Raw genomic sequence first — 17,504 nt, 5'->3', positions numbered from 1 at the left:
CAAATCATCTTTTAAAATACCCGTACGAAGTTTCAAATTCTTCAATAATCTCTCGAGTGAACAATAACCTGTTTGAATCCACTTTCTGACTATTTTTGTCTGTTTTTGGAGTCAAAGGACGTCCCGACCCTTCCTAATTCTTATCTGATTCATTTCTAATTTCAAATAGCTCATAGTACTGGTAAACAGTCTGCCATGTTACTTGAGTCTCATCATAGACAGATTTTAACAATTCTTGAGCTTCGACAATTATTTAAAAACCAAAATTAATGCATTATTCAAGAAATATGTTTTACCGATCCCACTAAAGCGGGTATAATTTCAGACTTACCAGCCGGAAGGAATTAAATTTGGCAACTCTCATCTTAACACAGGACGTGGAATATTTTAATCGAAATAGATGCAGCATATGTAATTACTACTATGAAAATTCATTTAATGTATTTTTGATCACACCTCGTATAATTTCAATCGTTACGGCATTGTGTACGATGTTTAGAAGGAATGTTAAGTGAACAGTTGTACGCCTTCTTATTTTAGTTTTTATACTTTTCATTTTGCCCGTCATTTTGTTATTACGCCATGTATTGAATTAGATGTGGATACTTTGACATAAAAAATTATTGAAGGAAAATAGGGGCAACTAGTGCATAAGCGCTGTTGTGTTGCTGAGTTCACAAAAAAATTTGGAAGTAAAAAGAACGACATCACTTAAATCGATCAGTTATATCAGAATATACCATCCTATTCACGCTGTTGCTGTTTTTAGTATTAGTCTGAGATATAAGAACTTGTTCTGCGCGCTCTTTCCATGGTCTTATGGTCTCGGGCGTCAAAAAAGATTGGATTTGTGGTAGTAGCAAAAAAATTCTGCTTACTGTTTGTAGGAGATAAAGCTAGGACCAAAATTAGGGTCAGCGATCTAGATGACTAAAGTTTGAAGATAATATGGCACGAAAAACGGTCTTTATAATTGAATCGAAATTGTGATTTAATTCGCATCAAAGATCAATCCATTTATTTATTATACTTGATATACTTAAAATTTTATATATTTGTCCACCCAGTAATGAAGCTCTAAATTTTCTACAAGAGTGGTTTTACACGTCTTATCCCAACAAATCTTATCCCCTACACAAGCCGTCTAGACAAGATAGTACGAATTAACATTCCACATGGTTGAATCACGAAGTTTTGCTACGAAAACACGGGAAAGGGTTTGTAAATAATGATATAATGGATTCTTTTTAATCATAACGCCCGTCTTATAATTATTATTGACTATAGAACATAAGTATCTTAAAAATCATGATGTTAAACAAAAAAGAATCGTTTCAGGTACAACAACCCCAACTTCCCCAAATTCCGCAACAAAGTCCTTACCTCCGACAACCTCAGATTCATCATGATCCTCCTGCACTCATACCGCCCGCAATTCAACGAACACCTGAAGTAATGAATTACATGCAATCTAATGGAAATCCCCAATTACAATTTGAAGCTCCTCTTCAGCCGTACGTGCCCCAATTACCAGCTGTACAAGGTCAACCTAATTGGATAGTACATCAAACAAATCAGGTGCCTCCACAGATTCCTCAGTATGCTGGTAAGTGTAGTTAATAAATGTGTTATTTAATATTTTGACCTTGATTTAATAAGTTAATAGAAGGAATACACTTGTACAGGGTAAAATAAAATAGTTTTCCTTTTGTGATTTACTTTTTTCAGTCAAACACTCATCATATCAGAGTTTCACTTTTGAAATCAACTTCTCTCATCAATTACTGTTTTATCCTTGCTTGAAAAACTAAAAACGCGCTTAGCTATGAACAGATTTTGATATAGAAGCTTTGCGGATACCAAAAAGGCTTTCGGTCGTGTCTATCACGAAGCCTTGATATTCAAGCAGAATATTTCAGCTGTCCTGCCTCTGCTCCACTATCTGAGAGTTTACAAACGGCGGTTCTTTGATTCACCATCATCAGAAGACATCAATTACACGTTTTTCTACGCAGACAGCACGTGGTTTCAAGCACCTATCAGGTTATGGGGATAAAGAGATTTTTTTTAGGTTATTGACCTAATTAACAACGTACAATGTGGAAAATCAGCGACAGAACTGTATTTTCAAAAGAAGAAGACAAAAGCCAAGTACCCGAGAGTCATCCTAAATCAAAAACCTTGTTTTTTCAGAAAATTAAGCGAAATACTAATTTCAAAATTTCCAAATTATCAGCTCCACTCAATTTATAAGATATGACATCTGGGACCTGTTCCTCTTCGTGGTGGACTTGCTCCATATTGTCTTTAGAATGCTTCAGATCGTAGGCTAGTTGTTCTGTGTTTTGGATTTAAGAACTTGAAAATGAATTATTCCATATACTACAGAGATCGACTATAAATTTGCATTAAGAGAAGAAAACATCTTTAAAATGAATTTATTAGATAAAATTACAAAAGGGATTTAAAAAAGGATGTTCAAATTGATACCCATCTTGATTAATGTACAGCAATGTTTCTCAACGGAGAGGCAAGTTCGTCGAAGCATATCAAGCTTTCCGCCAATTCTTCAATTGTAGTTGGAGGTCAGGAAGGGTGCGTGGTCCTCTTGCAAAAAGACCCCGAAGGAAGAATACACCGGGTGTCAGGTCATATAACGGTTCGGGGCTCAACAACTCCTCATCTGCCTATCCATTCTTCAAAATGAACATTGTTGTACTCGAATTTTGTACCGTTGTCCATTGTTCACGTAAATCTTTGAGGATTTCCAAATAACTTTAGCCCGTTATATGACCCTTAGAAAAGTACGAATCCACGAGACCTCCCACATGGAATCCACCCACACATAATCCAGGTAGGTTTGGTTCTTCAATGGAGAAGTGATGGATTCTAGTCGTTGCAGTACACGCAATTATGCCGTACCGTTAGGCTTGGAGATTGTTTCATCCGACCACAAAATGGAATGCTGGAACTGCGCATCATCCTGACTGCATCCGAGGTACTACTCGCAAAATTCCAATCTGCGATCGAAATCATTCTCGTGATATCCTCACTGCAGATTGGTTCGGTTAATCAACTAACGCTATCGCCACTGTTTCCATATTTTCGTCCAGAAGAATTTCTGGTACGTTTTTATAATGTTGAACGATTTGGTAGCGGCAAGTTCGGAAATTGTTGTTTAAATGTTTTTATTTCTCATTGGTTATTAACACAGTTTGGTTTGTATCTACGGATAGATCATGATAATTTTCTGTGATTGGACTGTCATAGGATTTGAGGTTTATAGGAAATTGCAGAAGCTGCGAGAATATATTTTCGTTGTTTCAGATAAAAACAGTCGTATTTTCAATCACAAGGAGAGCGGTTTTCAAGTGCCTGATGGACAAGAGATCAGGTATAATAAATATAAGGGAGCTATGCAGTATTTGCATCGCGCCCTCGGATATTCGAGCGATAGTAATACCGCAGGGTGAGAGACGGTTATCAGAAAAAGTAGCATTTGACTAATAGATTATCTAATCAAAAGCTTTTTTAGAATATATCCAATCTATTGAGAGTCATGTTGCAATTGAATAAAACGAGCGAAGCTAAATTTATAAAACAAATTGAAGAGATTTAATCGGTTTACATATACAGATATACGAGGGCTACTACTTAAGTTTTGAACTAAACAAATATTAAATATTTATTATTGGATATTGTTTTCCAAAATATTTAAATTGAGGTATCTCTAAAACATGTGATTTGACCGCTTCCTCAGGAGTAGAAAAACGTTGACCTCGCAATTTATTTTTGATTTCCAGGAATAAGAAATCACTGGGTGCCAAACGAGGACTGTACGGCGGATGACTCATCATTTCAATGTTTTGAGAATGATTCGTCTTCTGCGATTGGTTTCCCTAATTTTATCGAACACTTATGGCAAACAAATGCTGCTGTACTATTTAGAATTAACTGTTCTACGTTGCTGTAATAGAACGGTGAGGAAATGTTCAGTTATTTCGAAAAAACAGGCGAACATTTGCTTGGTGCGCGAACAACTTTTGTTGAATTTGGCTCGTCTTGAAAGACTTATGCAGTCGATTGTTGTTTAGCTTCGGTTTCATTTGCATAGATACATGATCCGTCGCCTGTCACGTCTTTTGAATCACCGCGATTGAATTTTTTCAGTATTTATTCACACCAATGGACAAGAACTTTTTTAACCGATTGTCAAATTTTGCGTAACCAACGCCAACAAATCTTTTTGGCAGCCAAATATTGATGCAATATTGAGTGTGTGCGAGAGGAATTAATGCCTAAGTATGCATCAATCTCACAATATATCATATGCAATATCGGTTTACGCACTGCATCGATGTTTTTTGGTACCACAGCCTGTTTTGACGAACTAATTTCGTGTGACCACGATTGAATTTGGAAAACCAGTGAAACACGGTGGTTCGAAATGGTGCTTCTTCACAAGTTGAAGCGAGTTGGTTTAATCCACATCTAAAGACATTGAAAATCATCGCACGAAAATGTTCACGATTTAATTACATTTTTAGACCAAAACGAATGTTTCTAGAATCTGTAAAGAACTCAATTAGGATTGCGATTTCACATCAGTGTTGCCTTATTTGAAATCTTAAGTAGTAACCCTCGTAGTAATCATACGACAAAGATTAACCTAAAATGTTTAAAAGTTTGTATAAAATGATACATAAAAAGTATAACAACTGATTTAAAACGTTATAAATGCATATGGTGCATCCAGTATGAGTAAAACAATACAAGTGGTACGAGTGTTCTCAAAATGGTTGTGAAGATGTTGAATGCTACTAACGCCCTAATACATCCACAATCGATAAAATATATGAATGAAGATCTGAACTAAAATTCTTGTCATTTCCTGAACGCACTCGTCATGATTATGAAAATATAAATAATGGTGTAGTTCCTAATTTGCAGTAGTTTTTACCAAAGCTTGTCCTTGATTAAAAAAGATAATCTCTGAAAAGATTATAACCCAAAAAGCTTCGTTTGCACCTGAAGCCTCTTCAAAGTTATAACAATTTTATAAAAATATATTTTAGAGAAATAAGTTTCCACCAAAAGAGAGACGCTCATAAAAAGCTCTACAAAAAAGGTTTTTTTAACTGTTATGACCCAAAATATCTCGGCTGGAGTCAAATTGAGTATTTTTTTCTTGGAGAGCGCTGGTTGCAGTGCTAAAGCTCGTTTAAACTCTTGGTGGAGATAAGATCTCCTGCAGAGATATTTTATATTCATAACCAAAAGAATGGATTTAACTTTTTGCAGGTCTTTTTTTATTGGAAACTATTTTCGGAAATATTAAGACTTTGAAGACCCATCGAAGTTTTGGTGGCATAAATCCTTCTAATGATTATCTTCTCTAATCAAGGATAAGCTTTTGGTGGAAATTTGAGCAAAATTGGAGGGTTCATCTTTTCCGAATTTAATCCAGAAATTAAATCAAAATTATAATTGGGTATCATAATAATGTAATCGTTATCATTATCGTGCAATATTCGATTTCCTCAATTGATTGGATATTATATAGCACTCCGACGCATGCCACAACACATAGATGTAGATAACGGTAGCGAAATATCAACTGTGAGTATTTACATACACTTGCTTTTCTCAAAATCTCAAACCAAATACTCTAATGAAAAATATTCTCAATACCCTTACTTATTTATATTGAATCAGAATGAAATATGAACTAAAACTTTGAAAACGTAAGTCTGTACCTCCTTAAACGATAAAGGTATTTTGATCTAAGTTTATATACGAGGATGTAATTATATCTAGTTGGCCTAGACTAGTTCCATGCATAAACAAAATATTGCGTTACCCTAGCAACGAACAATAACTTATTAGAAGTGTCAGTGTAAAGTTTGACGTCAAAACAGTAAACCAGAGTTACGCAATAAATTAAAAGAAAAAAGATGTCCACCAAAATTGTGAAAATCGAAAAATTGGAGTATCGAGCCATCATCAAGTAACTGTATGCGACCGTGAAAAATTGGACTTCAAGCTTCAAAAGAGGTAAATTTTCCATTGAAGATGATGACCGATCGGAAAGGCCCCTTTCTGTGTCAGTCCCCGAAAATATCGATGCAGTTCATGACATGATTTTATCAGACTGTCGAATTGGGCTAAAACGGATATCTGAAGCACTGAATATTTCATACGAACGCGTTCATCATATAGTTCACGTCAATTTGGACATGAGAAAAATTGCTGCAAAATGGATCCCCAAATGTTTGAATGTTGACCAAAAGCGTGCAAGGGTAGAAACATCGCGTTCGATCTGTGCTCGATTTAAAAACGATGTAGACTTCTTAAACCGAATTGTTACTATGGATGAGACTTGGGTAAATTTCTACGATACAGACACAAAGCAACAATCGATGGAATGGCGACACTCTGATTCTCCAAGACCTGAGAAGTTTCGTATCCAAAAATCTGCTGGAAAAGTTCTTGCTTCAGTTTTTTGGGATTGCCATGGAATAAACATGATTGATTTTTTAGATAAGGGTAGAACAATAGCTGGAGATTACTATTCGACCACTCTATTGGAAAAATTTAAGAGAAAAAAAGACGTGGAAAGCTATCCAAAGGTGTTTTGTTGTTGCAGGACAACGCCCCTGTACACAAATGTCATGTCGCCATGCAAAAAATTAGTGATTTAGGGTTTGAATTACTAGAACACCCCCCTTATTCACCAGATTTGGCTCCATCCGACTATCATCTCTTTCCTCAACTTAAAAAAGGTTTAAAAGGTCGTAAAATTTCTTCCATCGAGGAGGTAATAAAAACTATGGAGGTCTGGTTTGCAGAGCAAGAAGAAACATTTTTTTTGAAAGGTCTAGAGACATTGCAGGTTCGCTGTAATAAATATATCCAATTAAGAGGAGAATATGTTGAGTAATAAAATATTTTGACATTGAAATTTTGTTTGGTTCTATAGTAGGCTAAGATTTTTTCAATATATTCTCGTATTTAGAGTTTGTATATATACATTCGAATTAAAAACAAGAAACGAAAAGAAAAACGACAATTGTTCTCATTTCTATATGTAGGTTGCCATCCGTCCGAGTTTCCCCGGATGTCTTCTATTTTAGAAAGTGTCCAAGAAGGGAATATGGAATCAATAATATTTTCCACAAGCTAAAAGAAAATTGTGCACCGCAGATGTGATTTAGACTTGCAATCCCTCATCTTAAAAATAATTTTCCTCACTTACAGAGTACGAATCGAATTTGAAGAAATCTGTGAAGTGGCTGCCGATAAAATTTTAAACAATATAATTATTATTGAATTAAGAAAGTTAATTCGAAAATGGTAAAACTGAATAGTACGATCGTCTCAGTACTTTTTTCTTGTTAAGTTAAAAGTGTTATTTTAAGAATAAAAAAAAACCTGATTATTAAAACAATTTGTAACCAACCTTAATGAGATTATATTTTGTTAGATACATTTTAAATTATGATAAAAGATGAAAAATTGAATTTTAAAGCTTCACAATAAATAAAAATGTGGTTTATGACATTTCCAGCTATTCTTTATTATAGTGACTATAATTAGGAAAACCTGTTGACATATCTGGATTCCGGGATTTAAAATCCGGAGATTTTACGCATCTTTTTCTGTTTCCCAAATTTTAGAGATGGCAACCTTATCTATTATTATATTTGTTCATTTTCGATCAGGTTAATCCCCTCATAGTTTCTATATTGTGTTCTCAGTTATCCTTTTATTGATTGGGATTATATATTGTATAATTGTGAATATAAATTATTCTTTTCCATGCTATAAGACTCCCTAAATTTATTCTATTTCTGTTTTCAAGGAATTACTAACTTCGAGGATGGCCCAATAAAGTAAACACAAAAATTTTTGAAAAAAAATATATTCATTTTTAAATGTAATCTTATTTTAGCTCCATATACTTTTCCCAGCGATGTTCAAGTCATCCATTCGTTCAAATCTTCATTGTTCTTTGACCACCGAGCCATTATTTCAAATCTGGAAACAGAAAATAATCCGTGGGGGCTAAATCTGGCGAATAGGAAGCGTGTGATAGCAATTCAAACTTTAATACATCAATTTTGGCCATTATAACAACGGATGTTTGAGCTGATGCGATTTCTTGATGAAACAACACTTTCTTATTTTTTTTTACTTGATTCCTTCTTTCAAACGTTGCAATAAGTCACATGATACTTGCCGTTGATAGTTTTTCCTTTTTCAAGATAGTCATCCCAAATAACCAACTCATGACCTTGCCTGCAGATGGAACGGTCTTTGCCTTCTTTGGAGCCGGTTCTCCCTTTTCAGTCCATTGTTTTTATTATTCTCTTGTTTCGGGTGTAAAGTGATGGATGCACGGTTTATCCATGGTTATGAAATGGCTCCAAAATTTGCCAAAAGTTCGATGCAAACATCTTCACGACGCTGCTTTTGTTCCATTGTGAGCACTTTTTGAAATGCCTACTATGTCTGCTAGCTCGTGCAATTTCAGTCGACGATTACCCAGTACCGCTTTGTGGATTTTCTTCAACATTTCTGGAGTCCTCACCCCATCTGGTAGACCACTGCGTGCTGGTCTTCACAGGTCGAACGGCCTCGTTTGAACTTCCTATATTATACTGTTAATAACGAAGGAGTAGTTTTACCCAAAGTAGACTATAGTTCAGCTTTTATATTTGTTGAGCTAAGGCCTTTCCAATAAAAGTATTGTTTAATAATAAATAAAAATAAAAGTATTGTATCACATAACGATTTTTGCAAATTCACTGGAAACATTCACTATTGAAGGCTGCCAAACCAATACTAAAAAACGTATCTGGGACCATCCTCGTATGTAGAGTCAGAATTATTAAAAATACAGAAACAACAATTGTTAAATCTAACCTAATAATTTGTATTTGATATTTAATTATGTATATATTCATATGCTTATTTACTTATTTAAAGTCTCTTTAAAATATTAAAATAATTCTTAATAATCAAAAAAATCTTGCACTTCTTCGTGATGTATTATTTAGAAAAAATCCTCGTAGTGCAAATATCAATTCACAGAGGATAATTGTAAATATAGATTTATTATAATATCCTCATAAACAATCATATTTTCTCTTTGTGTATATACAAGGTACAATAAGTATTTTGCAGTAAAATATTAGAGGAAAATTTTAACTTTCTTTATTATCTATTAAAACAATGAGCTATAAATATAGTATAAGTACATACTATGATTACAGTTTTGCACATCGATCTCAAAACGAGTGAATGAAAGGGAGAGAGAAATGCTAATAATTATCTTCCCACATTTATTAATTTTAATACGTTATGCTAGAGCAGTGTCGGATCTACCGTCAATTATTGCGAAAGCATCTGATTTAATGCAATATCTAGTGGGGGGTATTTTAAGCAAAACAAAACTAAAAAACTAAAATTAAAATATTTTTGTTTCCAAATCGCTAAACATTACAAATGTGTTAAAGGTGTGAAAAACTCACATTTCTAGGTTATGTTAAATCACTGTCCGAATCTAATCAAGAAAGCGACTGATTTAACGGAATATCTATAGGGGTACATTTTAAGCAAAATAAAATTCAAAAGTTTTTCGATTTGAATATTTTCGAACTCAGTTCGTTAAACATTACAGTTGCGTTGAGTGTGTGAAAAACTAATTTCTAGGTTAGGTTCGTTACAGCAGTTCGTTACAGCACGTATCTACCATGAATCAGGAAAACTATTGATTTGACGTAATATCTATATGGGTGCATTTTAAGTGAAAGTTCTTCAATTAAAATATTTTTCTACATTTCTAGATTATGTTCGTCACTGCCCGACTCTACCGTGAATCAGGGTGTATTTTGAGGAAAATAAAGTTTAAAAGTTCTTCATTTGAAATCTATTTGACTCCAATTAAATCATGAAATATCACAATTGTGTTAAATGTGTAGAAATCTCACATTTATAGGTTATATTAGTCACTGTCCGGCGCTACCGTGAATCAGGGTGCATTTTGAGCAAAATAAAGTTTAAAAGTTCTTCATTTGAAATATTTTTGACTCCAGTTAAATCATGAAACATTACAATTGTGTTGGATGTGTAAAATACTCACATTTCTAGGTTATGTTCGTCACTGCCGGGATCTACCGTGAATCAGGGTGTATTTTGAGGAAAATAAAGTTTAAAAGTTCTTCATTTGAAATCTATTTGACTCCAATTAAATCATGAAATATCACAATTGTGTTAAATGTGTAAAAATCTCACATTTATAGGTTATATTAGACACTGTCCGGCTCTACCGTGAATCAGGGTGCATTTTGAGCAAAATAAAGTTTAAAAGTTCTTCATTTGAAATATTTCTGACTCCAGTTAAATCATGAAACATTACAATTGTGTTAGATGTGTAAAAAACTCACATTTATAGGTTATGAACGTCACTGCCCGACTCTACCGTGAATCAGGGTGTATTTTGAGGAAAATAAAGTTTAAAAGTTCTTCATTTGAAATCTATTTGACTCCAATTAAATCATGAAATATCACAATTGTGTTAAATGTGTAAAAATCTCACATTTATAGGTTATATTAGACACTGTCCGGCTCTACCGTGAATCAGGGTGCATTTTGAGCAAAATAAAGTTTAAAAGTTCTTCATTTGAAATATTTCTGACTCCAGTTAAATCATGAAACATTACAATTGTGTTAGATGTGTAAAAAACTCACATTTATAGGTTATGAACGTCACTGCCCGACTCTACCGTGAATCAGGGTGTATTTTGAGGAAAATAAAGTTTAAAAGTTCTTCATTTGAAATCTATTTGACTCCAATTAAATCATGAAATATCACAATTGTGTTAAATGTGTAAAAATCTCACATTTATAGGTTATATTAGACACTGTCCGGCTCTACCGTGAATCAGGGTGCATTTTGAGCAAAATAAAGTTTAAAAGTTCTTCATTTGAAATATTTCTGACTCCAGTTAAATCATGAAACATTACAATTGTGTTGGATGTGAAAAAAACTCACATTTATAGGTTATGAACGTCACTGCCCGACTCTACCGTGAATCAGGGTGTATTTTGAGGAAAATAAAGTTTAAAAGTTCTTCATTTGAAATCTATTTGACTCCAATTAAATCATGAAATATCACAATTGTGTTAAATGTGTAAAAATCTCACATTTATAGGTTATATTAGACACTGTCCGGCTCTACCGTGAATCAGGGTGCATTTTGAGCAAAATAAAGTTTAAAAGTTCTTCATTTGAAATATTTCTGACTCCAGTTAAATCATGAAACATTACAATTGTGTTGGATGTGTAAAATACTCACATTTCTAGGTTATGTTCGTCACTGCCGGGATCTACCGTGAATCAGTGTGCATTTTGAGCAAAATAAAGTTTGAAAGTTCTTCAATTGAAATATTTACGACTGCAATTAAATCGTGTAACATTACAATTGTGTTGTGCTAGAAAATTTCACATTTCTAGGTTATGTTGGTTACTATTCTTTTAAATAGCTGCGAAAACAAGGGTTTATTTTAAATAAATTTATTTGGGAATTGTGAGAATCATTAAATTTAATTACTTCAATCTCCACATATTATTTCTATATTTAAATAATTAATTACACGGAACTATATGTATTCATTTGTTTATTAGTACAAACAACGGTACCAAAAATGTAATATAGTTTACAAAAAAGTACATTAAATATAAATCGATTCATCTAAAATTAATATATTATATTGCAATGATGTTTTTTTTAAAATTTTCTCTGATAATATCAATCATCAATAAATAAGATTACTTTGAATGGAGGGCTCCAATTTAGTTCGTGTTGTTTAGGGTATTATTTAGAATAAATTAGTCGGTTGGGTAGATTGAAAGTTTATGACACAAAAAAAATATAATGGTTTATCTAAGTCTCAGGTATAAGCGATCCTTCGTCTTCACGTCTTTTCGAATTTATAGAATATTTTATACCATCGACTATCACGTTTTTTAAGCAACTAACTCTCGCATCTTTTAGTCTCATCATATGATCCCTCTTAAAATAGATTCTTCGCTATGTTGCCGGCTGGCACGAACATTAATCTGCATACTTAGTTAAAAGAATAGAGATGAGATAAAACGAAAAATGATAACTGAATGAAAAAGAAATGAAACAAACAAATTGAAAAAACAAATTTTCTAACAGATTAAGAAGCTATCTGAAATGCAAGGAAATGAAATGGCCTCAAAAAAGATAAATTAAGACGATGAGCAATCACGTAAGTTTCATGAAAGGTCTAGGCTTTTGGCGTCTCTAAATTTCTTGTCTTAAAACTTGTGAAACTGGAGTTTCGTTCTTCCGCCCACCGAATTTACACTTCTCAGTTTCTGTTTGACCTGATCTTATCAGATGGCAGTGTTGCCCGTTTTTCCTTAGGTCCAAATCTAAATAGTTTTTGATTCAGCGGCATCAAGTTTTTGATTTGATTTAGAAAGGTAAAAAGGAAGAAACTCATGATAATTGAGTTCAAAAATGTCTCTTTATTACAAAAAATGCTTTAGACAAGAAGTCTGGAAAACTAAAATCTAATCTCGAAGCCATAGAGGCACTCGAGTTGTAGATGTCTAAAACAGCTATTTAAGTTAGGTTAGTACGGCAACCTTGAACTAGATTGGTCGTAATTTATTCAGTTGTGTTTTTTCCACTATTTGAAAACTCAATTTACTAGCAAACTTCCTATCTGTCTTTTCCTCTTTTCGAATTTGACTTCGTTTCTCTGTCAAGGCATCAGCGGAACAGATGGTTGCTCGTCTCTTCTAAGTTACCCTCTGCAATGGTTGTAACCCTTATTCAACCTTAACATTTCAGCCTACGAGAGAGAGAGAGAGAGAGAGAGAGAGAGGTCGAAATTTGTTTCGGACCTGCACTGTTCTAAATAGAGATATAACCAACAATATAGTATGGATAAAATAAAGTTTTCTATTCTACTAACTACTACTTTCATCACTATCTGTTATAAGGATGAATCGAATTCCCATTTATAAAATTTTAAATGAGGCATTTCTCTCATTCGGAATCAACATTTCCAAAGTTTATTTCTTGTTTTTGTAGCCAACCTCCAGCATCGTATCCGAAAATCGGAAATTACTATCCGGAAAGCAGTTACAGGCAACCAATTCAACAAGAAAATTGGCCATCAGGTAGGATAATTTCAATTTAGTGTGTTGTTTAGATGAACGTAGTTTTTTTGTTTGGTTTGTATTCCACTCGTTTTCTACTGTTTTTTGTTTAGTAGTATGTTGTTAACAAAGTTTTTTCCTTCACAAGAGGCAATTTGCTATGAAACAGTTGGGTAACGGGCTTCCTTGTAGTGAAACTCATTAAATAATCCGAGCAGCTAAAAATTCTATTTTCTTAATTATTTGTCTGTATAAACTCACTTTTAGATATTATCATATTAACTTTTTGTTACTTTAGATGATGGAGTTTTCGAACAACAAAGTAATCAAGAAAACTTCCAAAATAGAGGTAAAAAGGGTTTCAAAATAATACATCAGTTTGATATTATTTTATTCAATAACATTAAGGCTTTGCAACATAAATTTATGTTCGAGTCCATACACAGATTTAAATGATATCTAATCATTATATCAAGAATGTTATTTACTAGTGTTGAACAAATAGTTTCAGGACCGAAGCTGGACTTAACTCCAAGTCTAAAGAGAGAACAAACACCAAATTTAATTAAAAACAATGGTAGGTACTTTTTAAAAACCATGAGCTGATAGGTATTTCAATCCTGATTTATTCCTAGCAAACCTTCGTTCGTATCATGTTAATAAAGTGGACGGCTTAGGTCAAGCAACGCTCTCGAAAGATCGGCATAAGTCCGGCAACGCTCATAAGTCTGGCAACGCTGTAGAAAAAGATTAAAACGAAGCATGTTCATACTTCAGAAAGTTGTGTATGTGTTATAAAAACACGTGTTAACCGGGTAGAATGAATATTCCATAAATTTACAGCTTCAAAAACAAGTTTTTTTGTTACGTCGTATCTGCGTACGAATGCGGATTACTAAACTATGTTTACCGAATTTCAACAACAATTTTCGATCTCGCCGCTACCAATTCGTTCAATATTATAAAAAACATACCAGAAATTCTTAAAGACGGGCTCTGTTGCCGACGTGCCGCGCAAACAGTGGCGCTAGCGTTAGTTGATTAGCCGAACCAATCTGCACTGAGTCTATCGGGAGGTCTCGTGGATCGGTACTTTTTTGAGAAACAAGTAACGAGCTCGAAATGCTAAAATTTACGTGGACAAATGGACAATCCAACACTCGCGAACATCCTTTATTTCATGCAGGATGTTAGGGTGTTAGCAAGAGGTTATGTTCATTTTGAAGAATGGCTATGCAGACGGGGAATCGTTGAGTGGCCCACATAGTCATAATACTTGACACCTTGTGATTTCTTCCTGTGTTGCCTTCTTAAGGACCGCGATTTTACAAGAATACCACACACCAGAATTTTCAACGCTCGACCACCATTTCCGTTGAGAAACGTTGAAGTAAACGCAGTGATCAAAATGGACATCAATTTGTACACTTACAGTAATCCTTTTTCAAATCCTTTTTGCAATTTCTATTAATAAATTCATTTTAACGCTGCATTTTTCTTCTTAATGCAAATTTATGGTTTGGTTTATGCCGACCTGTGTAGTATATGGAATAATTTATTTTTAAGAAGTAAATCCAAAACACGTTCAAGAACAACTCGCCCACGATCTAAAGCATTCGAAAGATAATATGGAGCAAGTAAAAACAAACAAAGTGAAAATAGCAACTAAAGTCCACCACGAAGAGGAACAGTATCCGGATGTTATATCTTATAAATTGAGTGGAGCTGATGATTTGGAAGATGGAGTACCTCATTTACAAAAAGGAGCAGTTTTATCAGTATCTCTAGGTACATTTATCATTTTAATTATAAAATTCTTAACATATACTTTGTCTTCATCTTCGATGTCTTAACAAATGAACTTTTAATATCTTCTTTCTTTATGGTTTAAAATATAATATTCAGACAAAAAACTAAATGTTTTCACAATTTATAAGTATTACAACTTTTTAGCAGTTTTAAGTTCTTTGCGGGGTCGTTATTTCAAGTAATTTTTACTCTTTAGCAATATTAGTGAGGTTAGAAACTGACGGCTACTAAAAAGTGTTAAGGTACGTGGTTAATCAAACAAATCAGTCGTAATACAAAGGCTTTATTGCTTGTCAATAACATTTTACATAGAACAGGGGCCTGTCAAGGCACACGTCGTGCCTATTAGCTCTTTGTTACATATAAGAGATCATGCGCTCTACGTACAACGATATACATGCACACAAATATAAATGTAGTATTCTCAACTGAAACTCGTATAATTAGGTTTTCAAATTATAAGAAATTTAATTGAGCAGTGAAATTGTACCAGAAAATTTGATTTTGATCAACTAGACTTCAGCTAATTGTAATTCTTGGCGAGACGTGTAAATGTACTGAAATCATTGTTTACTAACAATTCCAACAATTATTTTCGGATTATAGGTAAACAATGTGTTCAGTGTAAATATCACCATTTATTTCAGAAATTAAAACTTAGGTATTTAAGTGGCTTTCTGTTCCACTAGGCTCAAATATATCATTAAATGAAAGTTTTAGCTACCTGAACAAGGAAACTTTTGAAAAATTTTTTTGCAATACTTACAATCATTTAGATTTTGACACCAGGTCCTGTTGATAATACATACCTCAATAATTGTTGTTACATAACTTGACATATATTTGTTATCTTAAAAACGAATATCATTCCTACATGTTTAATAATAAATAAAATAACTCTCATATTATTAAATTGTCGTTAATACTACCTAACCTAACCAATAACTCGTTATTGGAAAAAATTTATATCGTCTTGATTGAAAATCTGCAAATTTCCATGATGTCGCTTTATTATCTCTTCAGTGCCTTTCCTTCCCATATTTTAACTAGTTTTCCGGGTAGTTTATTTTATAATGGTGTTCCCTCCAGACTGCAACACCTGCCTTGTATTTCTGACATTCATATTTTTCGTTTAATTTTTTTTCTTCTGGTATCTCATATAACATCACTCAATAAGTCGTGTGACTAACTAAGAAAAACCCATTTTTTGCCAAAAATCGATTTTATTTACCTATGTAATCTCCTTCAAGAGCAATACAATCATTGCAAGGCTTTTTTTACGAAATTTGGTGAAAACTTACCTTTTTATGTCCTTAACACACTGTAATTTTTCTTATTTAAAATATTTATTGTTTTACCCAAAAAGCAATCTAATTTTCAATCAAATAATTCACGTCAAAATATCCGATTTTTCTAAAAAGTTAGAGGGTTTTTTCTTCATTGATATGAATACTTTCTGATGGTATAAAAAATACTACGCAAAATTTCTTACAAAATGCAAATAAAAAACGAAAAAAATTCGAATCTGAAATTTTTTTAAATCTTATTGAGCTATTTATTTAAATTTATACCTACTTTAATTTTCTTAAAAGATAAATAAAAAACCAAATACTGGATTTTTTCAATTTTTCACATAAATTTTGAGGTTATGTGTAAAAAGTGTGAGAACAATAGTTGTAGATCTGTTGATTGCCTACAATTTACCATTAAATTTTTTCTCTAGAACTCATAGTTTTGGCGGAAAAAAAAACCATTTTTACCCTTTACCCGCCCTCACCCACTTCCCGAACTCGGATCGCCCTTATGTTTATCTGCCTTTCCTAATAGGTTTCATCCTTCTATAATTTATTTTGGTTTCAAAAATTATCGACCCTGCTCTATAACGTTTTTATATCTAGTGAACACTAAAACATATTTTTCTTCGTAGGTCTTATCATCACCTTCATAATGGCTGTTTTAATTGGATGTAGACTAAAGGTAGTGCGTAAAAGGATGAGAAAGGGGGGGAAAGCTTACGCCCACGACGCTGATTTTTTAGTTAATGGAATGTATTTGTAAATTTTCAATTAATATCGTCGCCAAATTATTCACCATATCAATTTAATATAATTAATGAAACAGTTAAATTCATTAGTAGCTTGAATTGATTTTGGTTAAGGAGGGAAATTAGTTGCAGTATAAAAATTGAAAGTACTTGTTACCATTTTGTGGCGGCGATCTTGCATTTAATTTAAAATATTTTAAATATACTTATATCAATGTGTATGACACATCAGAAAGATTCGTTATTTGAGCATATTGTTCAGGGATGTAAATAGTTGTATGACACAATTAGGAATGTTCGTGCCGATTTTTTATTCATTTATTTATGTACTTTGAAATGTCAAAGAATGTTTTCTTATAATAAATTGCATAGCAAATTTTGTTCTTTTTTTAATTATAATAAATATCCTCTCTTTATGATACCTATTCTGTATCACCTTAAAGTCTTACC

At 33.1% G+C, this 17,504-nt stretch overlaps 1 protein-coding gene across 4 annotated transcripts in view; it reads left to right on the top strand.

Moving 5' to 3' along the window:
• The window catches only part of LOC130445938 (uncharacterized), a 40,403-nt gene extending 22,969 nt beyond the window's left edge, over positions 1–17,434 (top strand). The window contains exons 5-11 of one of the 4 annotated variants that reach the window (XM_056781871.1): positions 1,339–1,606; positions 3,328–3,394; positions 13,134–13,222; positions 13,500–13,550; positions 13,707–13,778; positions 14,768–14,989; positions 16,938–17,434. In XM_056781871.1, coding sequence (XP_056637849.1) covers positions 1,339–1,606; positions 3,328–3,394; positions 13,134–13,222; positions 13,500–13,550; positions 13,707–13,778; positions 14,768–14,989; positions 16,938–17,068 — 900 coding nt within the window. In that variant the 3' untranslated portion in view covers positions 17,069–17,434. Of the gene's footprint in view, positions 1–1,338; positions 1,607–3,327; positions 3,470–13,133; positions 13,223–13,499; positions 13,551–13,706; positions 13,779–14,767; positions 14,990–16,937 lie in introns of all 4 variants that reach the window. The other 3 variants (XM_056781854.1, XM_056781863.1, XM_056781882.1) reach the window with 3 other exon arrangements.
• The last annotated feature ends 70 nt before the right edge of the window (positions 17,435–17,504 follow it).

This window comes from Diorhabda sublineata, chromosome 1 (genome assembly GCF_026230105.1).
Source record: "Diorhabda sublineata isolate icDioSubl1.1 chromosome 1, icDioSubl1.1, whole genome shotgun sequence".
In the NCBI taxonomy this organism is placed as follows: domain Eukaryota; kingdom Metazoa; phylum Arthropoda; class Insecta; order Coleoptera; family Chrysomelidae; genus Diorhabda; species Diorhabda sublineata.
The sequence above is the reverse complement of the archived record's forward strand: the minus strand, read 5'-3'. Positions and strand labels throughout refer to the sequence as shown.